The sequence below is a fragment of the Poromitra crassiceps genome (assembly GCF_964638095.1).
Source record: "Poromitra crassiceps genome assembly, chromosome: 1".
NCBI lineage: Eukaryota > Metazoa > Chordata > Actinopteri > Beryciformes > Melamphaidae > Poromitra > Poromitra crassiceps.
In genome coordinates, this window is record NC_139623.1 from 123525797 (window position 1) to 123543909 (window position 18113).

An 18113-nucleotide genomic window follows, 5' to 3' on the forward strand; every position below is an offset into this window, starting at 1 on the left:
GACGAACAGCGCTCTGTGCAGCAGCGGGCCAAACGGGTACTAGTAATAAACAACTCAGAAAAATTGGATGCAGCTACAGGTTGCTGCGACTGTGATTTTCAATTGATGAGGGATACAGTACATCCCTCCACAATGTTGTTATCTATTGATAAAAAAAATACATGACAAAATCATGTTCTAAAAAATATGGCCAAACGTCAATTGAAAATCACAGTAGCAAGATCTGTTGTTGACTCGGTTCACCAACGGGTTAAATGTCAGTTTTCTGTCTATTTTCCTGGCCTTATTCAAATGAATGCTGAGTAAAAATCTGAATGCTAAAAACGTATCCAGCTTAACTAATTCACTAATCATCAAGACGTGATTAGTTAATATCTGGTTTTCATGCCGCTCAAATGCTGAATAACCGCTGCGATAAAACTAAGTGGAATATTGGCTAACGCTTTATATTAAGGTTCTATTAATAAGCGTTAATTGGGCCAAAGCCCAATCCAGTCCCCAGAATTGTCAAATAAAATCATCTACATGCTACTATGACCGGTCTCTCAACTTGTCATCTCAGACAAGTTGTGTTTTCAGTCTGAAACGGACTCCGACCCACGCGCCACTTGGGCTCCGAACGGGTTCAGTTCGACTTTAAGACGGCTCTTTAAAACTTTTTTTTTACTTTCCAAGTACTGCAAAAGTGTAAAAAAAAACTGAGGTAGGTTTCTTTTTATAAAATAAAATAAAAACAAAATAGTGTCTTTCAAAATGTAGCCTTAACAATCTAGCATTTACAACAGTGCAATTATATCAAGATGTCTGTAAAACCTTTCCAAATAGTGCAAAATTGTACCAAAAACTGAGGTAGGTAGAAAACAAATATAACAAAACAATAAAAAATGTACCGTAATTGTATCTTTCAACATAGATGGCATTTACAATCTAGCATCATAACAAAAACTGAGGTAGGTTTAAAAAAAATACAATATAAAATACAATTGTGTCTTTCAACATGTAGCATGTACAATCTATCATTTACATTTACAACATTATTATTCTGTCTGATACAGCATTTGCAGTTATCAGTAACTGAATGTAGCAGAATTCACTTCACAGGATTTCCTTCAAATAAAAACAAGTGCAAACCTTTACCCCACGGCGCCACTCCTCCGATGGCCCCATTTTGCTTGCCCATCCCCCTTCCTTGCCACCCCGTCCCACCACCCATATCTGCTGTATCAGACAATAATGTTCTAAGTGATAGATTGTATCAGAATCAGAATCAGAATCACTTATTGCCACAGTATGCAAGTTACATACGAGGAATTTGTCTTAGTATGCAGTATGTGTCTGTATGCAGCATAGCGGTCACATCAATATACAGAGATAAGAAGTAGGAAGATAACTAAAAACAACTCGTCTTCCTCTTCTGCGTCTCCGTGCCCAGGTGAGCCCACCTTTGGCCAAAATGCCCAGTATTTCCAGGGAAGACACAAGAAAATTTGGAACTAAGTCCTCAGGAGTTGTTTCCCTGATGTTCATGAGCCCTTCTCTGGTGAAAGAGCCCCGGGTGCTACAACAAGACACGATATTTACAAACAAAATAAGAAAAACCGCTATGGACCAAAACACTGAGGCGCACATAGGGAGCGCCATCTTGGATCAATAAGACATGATTTTATTTTAATTGTATTTTTTTTAAACCTACCTCAGTTTTGAAGTTTTGAAGACTTAAATTGTGTTTTTGTCCTTCCCTGCTAAAACATTGTCATTTTTATTCCCTTTTTATCATCCTTGACCACATAGTGCTCCTTCCCACTAGTGAGCTGAGAAAACCAACTGTTAACACAAGTATGGGTTAGTATGACATGTATAATATATGTATATGTAAATGTATATGTATATGTATATATATATACATACATATATACATACATACTATACTGTATATACACCGTATAAATATATATATATACGGTACATACATATATTATACATACCGGTATACATATATATATATATATAAAAAATATATTTTTTCCCCCCGGGGGGGGGGGGGGCAACTTACCCACCTTTATCTGCGTACCTCCACCTATCAAAGTGCCTCTGTAGTCTGTGGTGTATGTCCAATCATAACGTTTCGCCAACTCGTGATCCAAATCAGCCCTGAAATGAGATTACACAGATTTTTTCATGTAAATGGGATGTTTTTGTTTTATATATATGTTTTCGCCTCTGTTTGTTTGTCTGTTTGTTGGCAGGATACCTAAAAGTTATGAACGGATTCGCACGAGACTTAGTAGAAAAGTAGGTCATGTGCCAACTTAGAAGTGATTAAAGGTGCTCTTATGCTCTAGCAAAGCTCCGTGGGGGTGGGGCCCCGCGAGTCTCCGTGAGTCACCGTGCAGACCTCGCGCTGGGGCAGATGCCATTATACTCAGAAAGTGATCAACATGTATTGTACAATGGTGAAAACAGCCCGTGAAAAGTCGCAATGAAACGCTGTGCAGTACTGAGTGCGCTTTCACTCTCAAACGACTGCACATCAGCACATGAAGGACTCACCAAACTTGTTTTTACTGAAAGCCGTTTTTACTACTCAGCCCTGATAGCCTACTACTCTGTGCTGCTTTTAATCTCTCTCAATAATGCTCTCAACACAACACATTTACTTGGTGAAATGACTAAAAACGAACAGTTGCAAATCTAAGTTTATAGCCTACCACATGGGTCAAGAAATGTGGCGAAAACACAGCTCAGTGTTCAGGGCTCAATGGTTTGAATGCGGCCATGTTTGGAGAGAAGCTCGCGCTGTTAGAAAAAAAGTCAGGCACAACGCGAGCGGCCGCTGGAGCTAGCGAATAACCACGCCCAACAAATTTACGTAATTTGACGCGCCCGCCCCTCGCTCCACCCCCGCGCCCTTCACGGCAGGGTGAGCATAATTCAGCCTTAACTTTCCACACCCACTGTGTAGAAAGGTTGTAACTTTCCATGCTCACTAGCCAAAATGGGGCGCGGCAATGGGAAACTTTGCAGAAGGAAGGATTTGCGGCGGTACGCACTCTACAGAGTGCCCTCTAGTTTTACTTTTCTTTCGCTTTTTTTGGACAGATGCTACACATCCATTTTTAAAGGGAGTTTCCTGCTTTCCTGACCACATCTCTGCTTGTGATATCTATGATATCCTGCTACTGCAGCTGTAGCTCAGGGGGTAGAGCGGGTTGTCCATTAATCACTTTGGACAAAAGAGGTCGGTGGTTCAATCCCCGCCTCCTCCAGTCTGCATGTCGAAGAGTCCTTTGGCAAAACACTCAACCCCAAATTGCTTCCGATGGCTGTGCCAGCATCCTGTGGGGTAGCTTGCCACCATCGGTGTATGAATGTGTGGGTGAATGTACCTACCTACTCATTGTAAAGCAGTGGTTCTCAACTGGTGGGCCGGGACCCAAAACTGGGTCGCGCGACCGTTTTGTGTGGGTCGCGGATGTGTGCATGAAAAAAAAGTGTCTACTCCTTGAGGATGCTGGCATCCACGGCCGACATTGCTTTCTTTCAGAGGCCGTAGCTCAGGCTCATTTTAAAGCCAGATATGATCTCCTCTGAAACTAGAAGGCCTAAGGCATCCATTGGTACCAAACATGTCATGCTAGCTGCGAGCATCACCAGTTTAAACTGGTTTAAAAAGCATAAGAAAAACCAACAACAATTGGGTCGCAACTTAATAACTAAGGAAAAATGTGGGTCGTGAGGTTAGACCAGTTGAGAACCACTGTTGTAAAGCATTTTGGATAAAAGCGCTATATAACTGCAGGCCGTTTACCATTTATTGCATTGGTTTTGAGATAATAAGGGTTAACGCAGACATCCCTCAGTAATGCGACTTGGTAACATACTGTGATGATCATCTTGCCTGCTCTCCTGCCATTCCTGTGCACAGGCCACCTTGACAGTGTCCTCCATGTTGTTGACTCTCTTTAGGGCATCAATGGCGTTGAATTCAATGCCGTAGCCGTCCATGTGTTGGATGCGCAAGACATTGTCCCCGAACAGCATCTCTGGGAGACAGGGCATGCTCATTTCCTCTGCTAATCTGGAGAGACACATAGAAAATAGCAGAATTTGACATGAGATTCACTCTTTCAGGAAAGAATTCCAACACATACAGTGTATATATTTTATTATATTATATATAGTCTTTTTCAGGAGACCCGCTTTTATTATATTATATTATATTTTTATATATAGTCTTTTTCAGGAGACCCGCTTTCTCCCCCAATTGTACTTGGCCAATTCCCCCTGCTGTCCCGGGCGTTGCCCCCCCCCCCCCTCCTCCTCTGCCATTCTGGGCAGAGTTGAGTTAGAGTTGCACATGCTTCCTCTGATACATGTGCAGTCGCCAGCCGCTTCTTATCACCTGACGGCAATAGCTGGGAGGGAATATGTCAAAAATTATAAAGATTGTGCACTTGGTGACAAGTTTTTGATTTTTGGCAGAAAAAACCCACATGTTCAGTCCTTAGGAATAAAATTAAACATTCTACCATCACTCTTGTATGAAAAATATTTTCTAGCGAAAAAAAAATCCATCTCTGAAATCAAGTCACATAAGGCACAGCAATCGTTTCATGGTTCTATTAACTTTTAGGCCTATATTGTGTTCACACCAGGGGCGACAAGTGATCAGTTTGCCAAAGTTTCGCCACCGGATCCAGCTGGTTTCACACTTGAATCTCGCAGTAAATCCATCGCAAGTTTAAAAATCTGAACTTTTGGCGAACAATGAAGGCGGTTAGCCCTGGTTACAAACCCTAACCCCATTGGAAAAGCCATGTTCACAGAGTTTGTAAGGGACAGAATAGAAAAAGCCACCAAGCCCCTATCTGATGTCATCCAAAGGGCCAACTTATTCACATTCACCAACAGGCCATCTGTGGATCTGAAGAAAGGTGCTAACAAGCTGGGGTCTGCCAAGGCAAATATAGCTCTCGTCACCAAGCTTTTCTTGTCCCTACAAGCCCGTCCTGATCTCGACATAGATGACTTCTTCAAGCATGAGAATCAGCGTGAGCCTCCATCTTTGTCCGATCAAGGCAAGCTGCGGTCAGGAACCAAGTCAGACATTCTTGGGTGCCTACCAGGAATGCCTGGTCCTGGCCAATCTCCATCAGCCAAAGAAGCTTCTGTGGTTGTGCTTGATATGGCAGCAGTCATACACATCATCAAAACCCAGCGTGCCAGAGTGTTTGGAGAGTACACTCGGATGCACTTGCTGCCATACTTGCACAGCCTGATGACTGACAGGACGACAAGAGTGGATGCAGTCTGGGACACGTATATAGAGGCAAGTCTCAAATCCCAGAAGGAGCTCAATGGCAGAAGTTCCTCAAGGACAGTCAAAATAAAGACCAGCTGTTTCAGTACATCAGTGAGGAACTTCAGGAGATTACAGCTGGCTCAGAGTACCACCTCCTCACAACAAAGGCTGACCTTGTCCTGAGCAACAAACCTACTGACCTAGCAGCATTGTCACCATGCCAGCAGGAAGAAGCTGACACACAAATGATGCTGCATTTGTGTCATGCTGCCGAGCAGGGTCACACCAAGGCTTACCTCAGGACAGTAGATAGTGATGTGGTAGTGCTGGCCATCAACCTGTTCCAGGAGCTAGGCCTCTCAGAGCTGTGGATCGGCTTTGGATCAGGAAAGGCATATAAAGACATCCCAATCCACCACATGCACACAATGCTGGGACCTAAAAAATGCCAAGCACTGCCCCTCTTCCACGCATTCACAGGATGCGACGTAGTATCAGCAATGTATGGCATTGGAAAAAAAAACTGCATGGAATGCATGGGCAGCCTTTCCAGAAGTCACCGACACCCTCATCACAATCACCAAAGACCCAACGAGCCTCACACTGGAATCAGTGCACATGCGACATCTCGAACGCTGGACTGTACTCATGCATAGCAAGAACTGCGGTGTTGTCAGTCAATGAAGCCCGGAAGCTTCTTTTCACCCATGGCCTCAAGTCCCTGGATTCAATCCCCCCGACCCAGCATGCCTTATTCCAGCATGGGAAGCGTGCCCTGCACACTGCAGCTCATGTCTGGAAGCAATCCCTCTCCAAAACTCCAGACATTCCAGACCCCAGTGAATGGAGGTGGGAATGGAATTCCAGAACCAAAGTGTGGGTGCCATATTGGACAGTTCTGGAAGATGTCAGCAAGGGATGCTCCCTGCTCCTCAACTGTGGCTGTGTGGTTGCCTGTAAAGGGAACTGTAAGTGCTACCGAGCCGGATTCCGCTGTACCACATTGTGCAAGTGTGAGGGGGGCTGCACTAATAATGAAGAGTGAAATTGTTATGATTTCAGCCTCTGGACCCAATAAGTGAGGTGATGGAAGCAGGGAGTGTAAGTGTAAGGTGATTTATTGCAGACCACAAGAAGTGACAAGGAGAACAAAACTGAGCAGACACACGCTAGATGATGGGGGCAGAAGAAACTTAAGGAATTAGCTGAAAACAAGGAAGTCCAAAACATAGGGGGAGGGAACCAAGAACACAGTAACGGTAAGGATAACAAACACTAACAAATGAATAGAACTGACTGGTAACAAATAAATACAAATCAAGGACTTACACTGGGAAACACTAGAAGAAAGCTGCAGAGAAACGAGAACTGGAGACTGTACACTGGAGAGGAACGTAAAACATCCCAGGACAAGGTGTGCAAACAGGCCTCAGCCCGAGGCGCAGAGGAGAGGCGCTAGGGGGCGCCAGACCAGACCACAACAGAAATCTTTGAATAAATACCCCATGATGTGTATGATATGTATTGATATCATATCATATCATATGTATGATATGTATATGTGTATGATATGTATTGTTTTTTTGTGTTATTTGACTGAAATGTAATAATTGATCCTTTACATGGTGTAAAGCCAAATATAATTTTTCACTGTGGCTTAGTTCTGAAGTTGTGTTAATTTTAAGCCTGAACGATGGGCATTTTGCTCACAAAATAGATTTTTGAAACTAGAGTGATAGTGACCTGTCCAATCAACAGACAATAGGATACCTTGGGGGAGAAAATATGGATCTAGAGCCCTGATTAATCTTTTGATGTGACTTATTCAGCTATATGGACAGTTTTCTTTGCTAGAAATGACATTGAAGATTAATTTTGACCTTGAAAATGACATTGAGATAGGAAAAGTATCTCAGAATTGGATTCCTAGCATCAAATAAAGTTGAAAAAAGTGACATAATATGACAATCTAAGACTAAAAGAAGCTGAGATACGACCTTTGCTCTTTTCGGCTGACGCCATTTTGGATTTTCTGGATACTGGCCACTAGGGGGCTCCACCAACTTGTATCCGGTGGTTTTTGAAAACCTTAGGCCCATACCAAACACCATGCCAAAAATCAAAAACTTGTCACCAAGTGCACAATCTTTATGAATTCCCTCCCAGCTACAAGGAGTTTCACCAGCAGGACGTAGCACGTGGGAGGATCACGCTATTCCCCCCATTTCTCCTCCCCCGAAACAGGCGCCCTGACCGACCAGAGGAAGAACTAGTGCAGCGACCAGGACACATATATATACTTAACCCAAGGCTCTATAGGCTAAATAACATAAAGGCATATATTTAGGCTATATATTTTTTTTTTTTGAAAAGTAAAGTAGACTAGTTATAGCGTACATTATATTAACTCTATAATAAATTAGACTCACGTGCAATCGTGCATATAAGGGCGTGGGGCAACACCTATAAACACAATGAATTTCCTACAGTTTTAGCCCTACATATTATCAGATGAAATAAAATTGAATAAACACTCTGAATTTAAAATAAAAAATAAAAATAAAATGTTATTGCCGACTGGCGCACTCCTCTCTCTTCAATTCTTGATGGATTTAATTCATTTAAATTGCCATAATCTCGAGATTGATTATTGACAGATGATTTTGTAGGCTATACAGGTAGGCTAACTAACACAATACGCTATTTCTTACTTTTTTCTTCCATAAAAGCAAATGCTATTCCCATGTTGTTGTGAAGTGTGGTGACGAGAGGGGCACTGTGCATCTGTGCTTTTTAATCGCAAAAATCATTCATTCATCACGTCGTATAGGCTACACATGACTTAAAGTGGGGCTCTTGCTGGTAGCGGTGATTTGTGAGTCTTTTCATGGCCCTTACATGACTTAAAGTGGGGCTCTTGCTGGTAGTGGTGATTTGTGAGTCAGATGTTAGTGATTGTGATGTCAGAGTTTGTGATTGTGATGTCAGAGTTTGTGATTGTGATGTCAGAGTTTGTGATTTGTGAGTCAGATGTTTGTGATTGTGATGTCAGAGTTTGGTAGATGGCATATCCAGCTCCTTCATATACATGATTTGCTCAGTTACATGACAGCATCCACAACGAAAGAGGGAAAAGGCCTGCAGTGCTTTAACATCCTCTCCTTTAATAGGTGTCCAATTTAAGAGCTTGTCCATGTAAGCTGAGGCAATTTTGTATTTGTTTCCAAAATGCTCTCTTAGCAGGTCCTTGGCTCTATGATATCCTTGATCATGAGGAAGATGTTGACAACTGCGCACTATGTCTCTTGGCCGCCCCCTGGTGCATTGCTCGAGAAAGTGCAAACAGTCACTGAAGTCAGTTGTCTTCTCCTCCACTCCATTTTCAAATGCTCCAATGAAAGCTTGAAATTGCAGGGGGTCACCATCAAACACTGGGACATCTCTAGGTGGGAGAACAGAAGCCAAGTTCTGTTGGACCAATAAAGAAGTGATGTCATTTTGCCTTTGCATGATGGTCAAGATATTCTGATTACTGTCACTTGGCACTGAAGTTTGAGAGTGCATACATCCTGTTGAGCTTTGAAGCACGTGAGACCTCTGTTGAGCATTATAAATATAAAAACACAGTTGGTGATGGACAAGCCCGTCTTTTATTGTCACACAGTCACACACCAACACATGCATGCGGCCACAAACACACTCAAACTGACGGTGGCCGGTGAAATTTGTCCTCTGCATTTGACCCATCCTGGCTTGTCCTTTCCTCCGGGGGGCAGGCCAGGAGCAGTGGTGGATTTTTCTTTCCAGCGCCCGGGGACCAACTTCGGATGTTGTCGTCACTGGTCGGATGACGATCTTCTGCATGTTTTTAGTGGGGGGGGGGGGGGGGTTATGTACGGAGGAACCCCCTGGGGAGCACGGGGAGAACATGCAAACTCCACACAGAAAGGCCCTTTCGACGAGATAACCCACCTGGGCAGTAGGCACTGTGGGGGGGGGACACAACTCCAGCGCCCACAGCGTCCCAGGGGAGAATCGAACTCAGGACCTTCTAGCTGTGAGGCGACAGCGCTACCAACTGAGCCACCGTGCAATATCAAACCTCACTTGAGTCTGAGTGTTCGCTTTTACAGCTTTTCCATATCTCTGCCCCTCTCTGTCCTTTCCTTGGGACAAACAACCTGTAATGAAGGCATGGCATCAGCTCCATTCAACATGTCCCATTTGTCTTCACTGTCCACAGGAACATAGGCAGAGGCATGAGGGTTGAGCTGTGAGGTTTGAAGGTTAGCATTACTGGAGATGACATTTTGCAAGAGTTCATTCCATTTGACACTCTCGATCCACGCTGTGATCCATTCATTTGCAAAACATTGAGTTTGGCTGCAGCCAAATCAGTCTCCAGGGCCAATTGTTCCTTTTCTTTTCTCAATTGCTCCTCCTGTTCTTCAATCAGATGTTTTTTCTTTAATGCAGCAACACGCTCCAAGAGAGCCGCTCTTTCAGCTTCCGCTCTAATGCGTGCCGATGATGTAGAAGAGGTTAGTGATAATAGAGAGGGTTAGGGTTAGTGATAATAGAGAGGGTTAGGGTTAGTGATAATAGAGAGGGTTAGGGTTAGTGATAATAGAGAGGGTTAGGGTTAGTGATAATAGAGAGGGTTAGGGTACGTGATAATAGAGAGGGTTAGGGTTAGTGATAATAGAGAGGGTTAGGGTTAGTGATAATAGAGAGGGTTAGGGTTAGTGATAATAGAGAGGGTTAGGGTTAGTGATAATAGAGAGGGTTAGGGTTAGTGATAATAGAGAGGGTTAGGGTTAGTGATAATAGAGAGGGTTAGGGTTAGTGATAATAGAGAGGGTTAGGGTTAGTGATAATAGAGAGGGTTAGGGTTAGTGATAATAGAGAGGGGGCTCTGGGAAGATTCAACTTTGCAACATGGATATTGGAAATACTGTCCTCAGGTCGGATTTCAGCCACTTCTATCACCTTGCTTTTCATGATCATTACCCTCTTGGAGTTGTGCCTCTTTCATATTTTGATCATTACCATCTTGGAGTTGTTCCATATATATGGCTGACCAGCATCAGACAGCCATTCTTTAACCTTTTCAGTAAAAACACAAAACCGTTGCATTTTTTCTTGAAACCATTGATTTTGCTTCAACATTTCATCTTCAGGCAAAGGTAAGTCCAGCAAAGACTCATGCATGTTTTTGGCTTCATCATAGTGCTTGATGCATTCCATGAGTTCAAACTCATGGAATTTGATTCCATAAGCAAATTGATTTTTTCCATACATGCTGCATGTACATACATTCTTGTTTGCATTTTAGCCGCATGGTTTCCTGGGGGACCGCCTTCCATTCCGAAACACCACCGTTCCGACACCCCCCCACTCAGAAACCCCCCATTCCGAAACCCCCCCACTCCGAAATTGAAATTGATTAACCCCCCCCACTCCGAAATTGATTTTCAAGTCCATATTTCTCCGAGTTTCCTGCATTCCTGCAGCTTGAAATAAACGTTTCAACTCATTGTTTTTTTTATTATATGTCACTGTCTTCATATAATTTCGCTATAGCAGTAAACACGAGCCTGCTGCATTCAGATAGATACAGGAATGTGAACGTTGGACATCCTAAAATCAGCTGTGGATCACAGACATGTTTGCACTCTGTGTTGTTCAGAATCGCGCGAGCCGCTGCTCAGGGACTGGGCACAGCTGTCCCGCTTGCTTTCTCCCCCACTCCGCAAAGAAATACACCATGACAATGCACACTCTAGTTAAGCGCGTATCGGGCCCGGAGCAGTGTTTTTATTTTTATTTTTTGGCACACAGACTTTCCACTCTGCTGGTCTAAATACCAGGTGTGGTCTTGCGCATTCCTGGCTCGCAGTTTTCTGCAGGTGCACAGAGATATCTCTCTACAATCACTAAACATTGTTCATTTATGTTGTCTTGCCATACAGTTTGTTAAATTTGTCAAATGCGTAATCCGAGAGCGCAAGCATCTGTTCCACAGCAGCATATTCAACTGATTATTTATATCTCCTGACACGCCGACAGGATCTAATCATAAATGATGTTTTCTACACATCTAAAGGTGAGCTGTTACACACGCCCACATTCATACCGTGAAAAGTGTTTGAAAAAAAAAAATTGTAACTTTGAGTCAAATGCTCACAGTTGAATAAGGTTCATTGAGTCATATTAGCAAGATGAGGACGTTCTTATTTGTGAATGCCAGTCGGGTTGAACTGATTTTGTTTTATGAAAATCGGAGGAAATTTAGCTTCCCCATTCCCTATGGTCTAGCGCCGCCTATGCATATTTTCAATAAAAGACAATGAGTTGCAGTGTTTGATGTAGGAAACTCAGAGAAATATGGACTTGAAAATCAATTTCGGAGTGGGGGGGTTTCGAAATGGAGGGGATGTCCCCATTCGGAATAGCGGTGCCTTTAAAAAAAAGGGAAAACCCCTCCATTACGAAGAATGGAGGTCGATCTTCGGAGTGGGGGGGTTTCGAAAAGGCAGGGTGTAACCGGTTTCCTGACATTTGTCAACAAAAAATGCCAAGCCTTTGGGGGTGAGTTTATGCGTTATTTTTTCTGACTGTGTGGCAATGCCATCATTTGAGTTTGTTTTAGCTGTGCCAGACATTTTGTGCGCTTCCCAAAAGGCGCACATACATCAGAGATTATATAGCAAAGAGATTATATAGCAAAGAGATTATATAGCGTCCGATTATATAGCGTCAATGTGATAATTGCACATTGCAATTATCACCACCAAAACCGCAAAAAAAAACATATTTGGTTTGGTATGAATGGGCTGTAGGGTGCGACTCCTGGGTCCTGGCTTGAGTAGGCCTATCCAACCAGTGGGCCTCGTTTGCTGTGATTTTGCCAATATCCATCCAAAGATTTGCCATCCACTTGAACGTCCAACTTGTCCAAATGCACAAACAAAAGTTCCTTCTTTTATCCAGTGTTTCCAGGCAGGGTTCTTTATATTATGTAGTGGCTATTTGTCCCTTTGTCCAATAAAGTTAAAAAACCCACTGATGAGCCAGTCAAAGCAGTAGATAACTCAAACAAGAAAAAGATTCCAATGTCCAGTCTTGAGTATAAAGCAAAAATGATTTATTTCCCATTGTTCAAGAGCAAACATACAAGCAGTCTCTCTCTTGCTAGGTAAAAAACCATATGCCCTTCCTGGCTGCATACCCGCCCCACACCCCTGTCCCACTAAATACCTGTAGTGTAGGTGCTCTCTACTGCCACCATTGTTACCTAGATAATAAACACCAATTTGGACAATGAAACATTCAAAATAAACAGATAGCTCCAACACCATGTGTAATATGAACCTACATCAAATACTCTTCTGCTATCCCTCAATTCTTAATCGATTTATTTAGTAGTGTAGCCTATTCTGGATTGCGGCCGGTAAATTTGGCTGTCAACCACGCTTATATAACCGATAGATCAAAGGCAACGAGATGTGCAATTGCGCAATGCGTGCCAAGCGCATGGCTTGTTGAGATTAGTGTATGACCGCTTGCAGACAATCCTTTCTCAGAGGAATATAGTGTTAATATGTCAACGGAAGTGAAAATAAAGTGTCGGAATCTTTGGAATAAAATCAGAACAAACAAATTCTCATGTTTAAATCAAATTGTGTCTTTCTGCAATGTCAGGCTATTATGCAGACATCATTGCATTTTGAAATAACGCATATCTCGTTAACAGGATGGCTAGGCCTACTGTATTTCTCTTAAACATAAAATAGGCTAAATAAGGCAAAAAACCTACCTTTTTTATTTAGCTGCCAGCCATATTTACATATGATTACCAGTAGTAGCCTATTTAAAATTCATATAGTTGAAAGGTTGAATCTCCATCATTTCAGGGTGCAGCCCATATAATCCCGACAACAGTCTATTTCAGAATATGAAAATATCTATATACTACAGCCTATATAGCCTGCAATGGGGAATTCCAAACGTCTGCGTTTTCCCGGTGTCCACACTCCAACTCTACCGCGGATTTTGGTGACGAAGACGGGTCAGATAGCCGGAGACAAAAGCCTACATTTCATCAAACGGCTTGATGCTCAGAACAATAGAGGTAGTGTGGACAATAGGTGCAAATGAAGTGCAATACAGGGTAATGTAGACATGGCCCCAGACGCCTAAAATCCAAACACAGTGATTTATTCGTTCATGTGGTTTGACTTACTTAAAATATGTTTCCTCAAAATATTTTGTAAATCAGTTTTCTCCAGACTCATAACTGAGAAGCGGAATAGATCCACAGACAAACCTTAGTAAATGAAGGTCATATTTGCTTCCTAGTAGTAACAGAGGTGGAACTCACCGTTCGATATCCTTGGATTTCATGATGTGCGTTTTGGCAGCAGTCACTTTCCATGGTCCAAATGTGAAGTCCTGTTTACTGCTCTTGAAACCATGTGACATCATGGCTGAGAGAGAGGCCAACATCAACTAGAACAGAGAACAGCTATCATTTTAAAACAACACTTTTATACACAGGGCTTTCAAACAGATTGGTCTGACAGACTGTCAAACAGGAGGCATTTAGAAGAAGACAAATTTTGAACAAGGTCCATTCCAACTCAACCTCTGGATAGAATACAGTAGAAACTTGTCTGGGGGCAATTAAGAGTTCAAATCCAGCTAAGTATTTTAATCAGGAAGACTAGTTATCACCTCCCTAGTTTCATTCAAACATCTCTCCAATCACCGTTAACCAATGCATTCCCTCGCTTTCAATATCCAATCCGTGCTAGCCATCACTTTCCCTCTCCTTCTCGCAGAACCAATCATCTAATTGGTCGAGGATATATACACGTACGCTACAGTACTTGCAAATGTGTATGCTGTCTTTCAATCGGTCATTCCAGTCGTCGTCACCCCGCCCACCACCCACGTCATGGTTCTATCACATCCCTGACGCCCTCCTAACTTCATCGCAGGAGGTGCCATGTGTCATCAGGCTCGTTGAGGTTGACTGCCGCCTCGCCTGGAAAGCAGACGAGAGCAGCCGAGTGCAGTCAGGTGAGGCGTCAACAAGTTGAACACCCCCGCAGCACACTCACTGCTGCTTTTCTTCTACAGTTTTGTTCAACAGTAGTTTGTAAACAAATTAAAAGATGCATTAGCGACACCCACACTCACCGCTCAAATGACCCAGCCCTTCAGATGACTCATTTTTATTTTAAATAATGTAGGCATTACAGGTGGTATTTATGTAAAATATGGAGTGACAGCTTGGAATAGATATAAAATTGAAGTTTCTACACTTCACTGTGGGTTTGTGATGCACCTGTGTTGAACCAATGGGCGGTCAGCTTGACGCGTTTCTCGTCGTCCTCTGTCATCCGCAGTCGGGCACAGTTGGAGCGCTATCATGGAGCCTACACCAAATTGTATTCTGTTTTTATCAATCAAATATTCATTGAACACTCATCCTAGTCTCTCCTGATTGAAGCATTTCCAGCACTAGCCCCATAACGTGACGCTGCTACTGTACTCCGATATTCTCGTACAGCAGCCAGCATCACACAGCGTTCGATTCGTCAATGAGTGGGAAACGCTGTTCAAAAAGCTCTCCTACCCGTATCAGACGTCCGATTGCAGATCCGAAGATATGATAGTCCCCCTACTGAAGCCAGTAATTTGACCGGCGCTGTTAAAATGATACTGCTGCGTGAAACAACCGTTTAGAAGCAGTCTTTCCACAGCCTGTGCTGAATTTACAGCAGGGTGTGTTAGATCTCACTATCATGGTGCACCGCTTGCACACGGCGAGCAAACAACACATGCAGTCACACGGAGACGGCGGCTCAGTCAGTGATCAACACAAATCCAGCGCACCTGGGAAGCAAAACATGTCATGAAATACTCAAACTCCCAAGGTTCCTGTCAGCACTAGGAAGCTTCTCCTGTCCTAGCCCCATAACGTGACGCTGCTACTGTACTCCGATATTCTCATACAGTGGTCAGCGTCACACAGCGTTCGTATCGTCAATGGGTGGGAAACGCTGTTAAAAAAGCTCTCCTACCCATATCCGACCTCCGATTGCAGATCTGAAGATATGATAGTAACCCTAGTGAAGCCAGTAATTTCACCGGTGCTGTTAACACATTGAGTGCCAGCGACGCCATATGGCGTCAAGAGAAATTTACCGTACGCTGCCAGCGACGCCAAATGGCGTCAATAACTCCAAATTCATATTTTGACGGGGGAATGTCGATCTAAGCCTCTTACATCGCCTCTTACAATATGGGAGCTGTTGAATGTGTCTAGCCTATTTTACAGAACCCTTAGGTGGCGACAGTGCCCTCCCGATTAGACAGAGGCCAGGAGAAAAGAGAGAAGAAGTCATGAGGAAACGGAAATCGCCATTGATATGCTTGAAGCATAACGTTACTTGGCTGTGCCTGTGAACAGCAGTCATCTGCTGCCACGGTTGAGCCCCATCCGTGTGCGCTGCGATGGTCCATCCATATGATTTAGTTGCCGACACGGCGACAGCGGCGTCTTTCTGAGGGGTTACATTGTTCTCGGCTGGGAGCCGAGGACACGCTGTGAAGGAGCGGGGGATGCAGTCATCGGACTTTTCAGTTCAGAGCAAACAGAGCAAACCGCAGAGCAGAGACACTCGACTCCTCCCACCACGGAGGAGGGGGAGGAGGGGGGTGGGCACGCAGGGCACTAACAGCATACAACCATTGACACACACACACACCCAGGCAGCAAGCAGCAGGCTCGAACTCAAAGCAGAATTCATTCTGTCGCCTTTCTAACATAAAGATGTGATTATCTCAAAAACTAATTTCAGCATGCTCTTTTCGGTCGAAAACACTCTTTTTCAGAGGGGTGTATTTCCAAAATGGAACGGTTTATAAACACAGTTTTTTTTTTTTTATGAAACAGAAGGGTTCAAAGTTTCATTGAGGCTATTGGTTGTCCATATAAGAGGAACACAAAAAATGATATGGCTATATTAAAATGCATTGCGGCCTATGTGGCACAGTACAGCACCTTTTGCCCAAGGGCCGTGGCACTCAAAGTGTTAAAAATGATAATGCTGCGTGAAACAACCGTTTAGAAGCAGTCTTTCCACAGCCTGTGCTGTATTGAGGACAGGAGAAGCTTCCAAGTGCCGACAGGAACCTTGGGAGTTTGAGTATTTCATGACATGTTTTGCTTCCCAGGTGCGCTGAATTTGCGTTGATCACTGACAGCCGTCATTTCCGTGTGTTTGCTCGCCACGTGCAAGCGGTGCACCATGATAGTGAGATCAAACACACCCTGCTGTAAATTCAGCGCAGGCTGTGCAAAGACTGCTTCTAAACGGTTGTTTCACGCAGCAGTATCATTTTTAACAGCACCGGTGAAATTACTGGCTTCACTAGGGTTACTATCATATCTTCGGATCTGCAATCGGAGGTCGGATACGGGTAGGAGAGCTTTTTTAACAGCGTTTCCCACCCATTGACGATTCGAACGCTGTGTGACGCTGACCGCTGTACGAGAATATCGGAGTACAGTAGCAGCGTCACGTTATGGGGCTACTCCTGTCCTCAATACGGCACAGGCTGTGGAAAGACTGCTTTTAAATGGTTGTTTCACGCAGCAGTATCATTTTAACAGCGCCAGTCAAATTACTGGCTTCAGTAGGGGGACTATCATATCTTCGGATCTGCAATCGGACAACGGATACGGGTAGGGGAGCTTTTTGAACAGCGTTTCCCACTCATTGACGAATCGAACGCTGTGTGATGCTGACTGCTGAACGAGAATATCGGAGTACAGTAGCAGCGTCACGTTATGGGGCTACTCCAGCACATCCTCTCTACACATTTGGGTTTACTAGGTCTGTCTGGCTGCTTTCCCTTTCAACTCACAACCACATGGTGATCAGCTCAACATCTGGCAGCTTGTCTTCATGGTGAAAGCACAGAGAAAATGTTGAGGAAATGCAACCGGTCACCTAGTGCCATATTAGGCCTGTACCATATAAGGAAAATCTGCGATGTGTGGTCACAGTGTTCAATATTGTGATGACAATATGACATGCGATAAATAAACAAATATTGAAGTATGCATATAGCGATACAGTTCCTATGTCTTTCTGCTTTAATACTGCTAGACCCCAAACATTGAGTAGCCTATGCCCACGACCACAAGCAGCATGGCTCTCTGAACTTACAAACTCAAGCTGAAACTTGTGTGATAAAAGCATATAATTTAGTAATGTTACACTTATAGCCAAAGGCATTCCAGAAAGTATTGGATATGGAGGCAAGTCAACATAAAGTGTAAGCAACATGAGGCACAACCCTTATTAGGCCCATACATAAAGGAGACCTCACATATCCTATGTAAAAGCTAATATTTCCTTCTATTCCATGCCTTATAAATACAATTTGCAGTCTTAAATACTTCAGCCTTAACCCTTAAAGTACTAGTTTAATTACCTCCGATTCAAATGTAGCGTTAACGTTATTTAAAGTGCCCCATGCACTGTAGTTCCGTTAGAAGTAGCTCAATAAAGCAAAGATGTAGTGCTTCGGAAACCACTGATACTGCTGGCCGTGATGGTGGCTTAATGTTGCCGTTCACAGATACAGGGAAGTGCTCTTGTTGATCAGTAAAACTGTGTTACAGCGTCAATCAATCCGCTTACCTCCGTGTTTTTGTGTTGTTGTTCTCGTCAACAAGCGGTCTTGTCTTGTATCTGAGCGCGCCCGTCGGTAAAAAATGTCCGGTTGCTTC

The 18113-nt window shown here is 43.5% G+C and overlaps 1 protein-coding gene across 2 annotated transcripts in view; it reads right to left on the bottom strand.

The window, feature by feature from the left end:
* Nucleotides 1–18078, bottom strand: part of tiprl (TIP41, TOR signaling pathway regulator-like) — a 47341-nt gene extending 29263 nt beyond the window's left edge. For both annotated transcript variants that reach the window (XM_083646293.1, XM_083646292.1), the window contains exons 1-4: nt 18025–18078; nt 13686–13813; nt 3899–4078; nt 2058–2151 (exon numbers count right to left, since the gene is read on the bottom strand). In XM_083646293.1, the coding sequence (XP_083502419.1) occupies nt 2058–2151; nt 3899–4078; nt 13686–13810 (399 nt within the window). In that variant the 5' untranslated portion in view covers nt 13811–13813; nt 18025–18078. The remainder of the gene's footprint in view (nt 1–2057; nt 2152–3898; nt 4079–13685; nt 13814–18024) is intronic.
* Between the last annotated feature and the right edge of the window lie 35 nt (nt 18079–18113).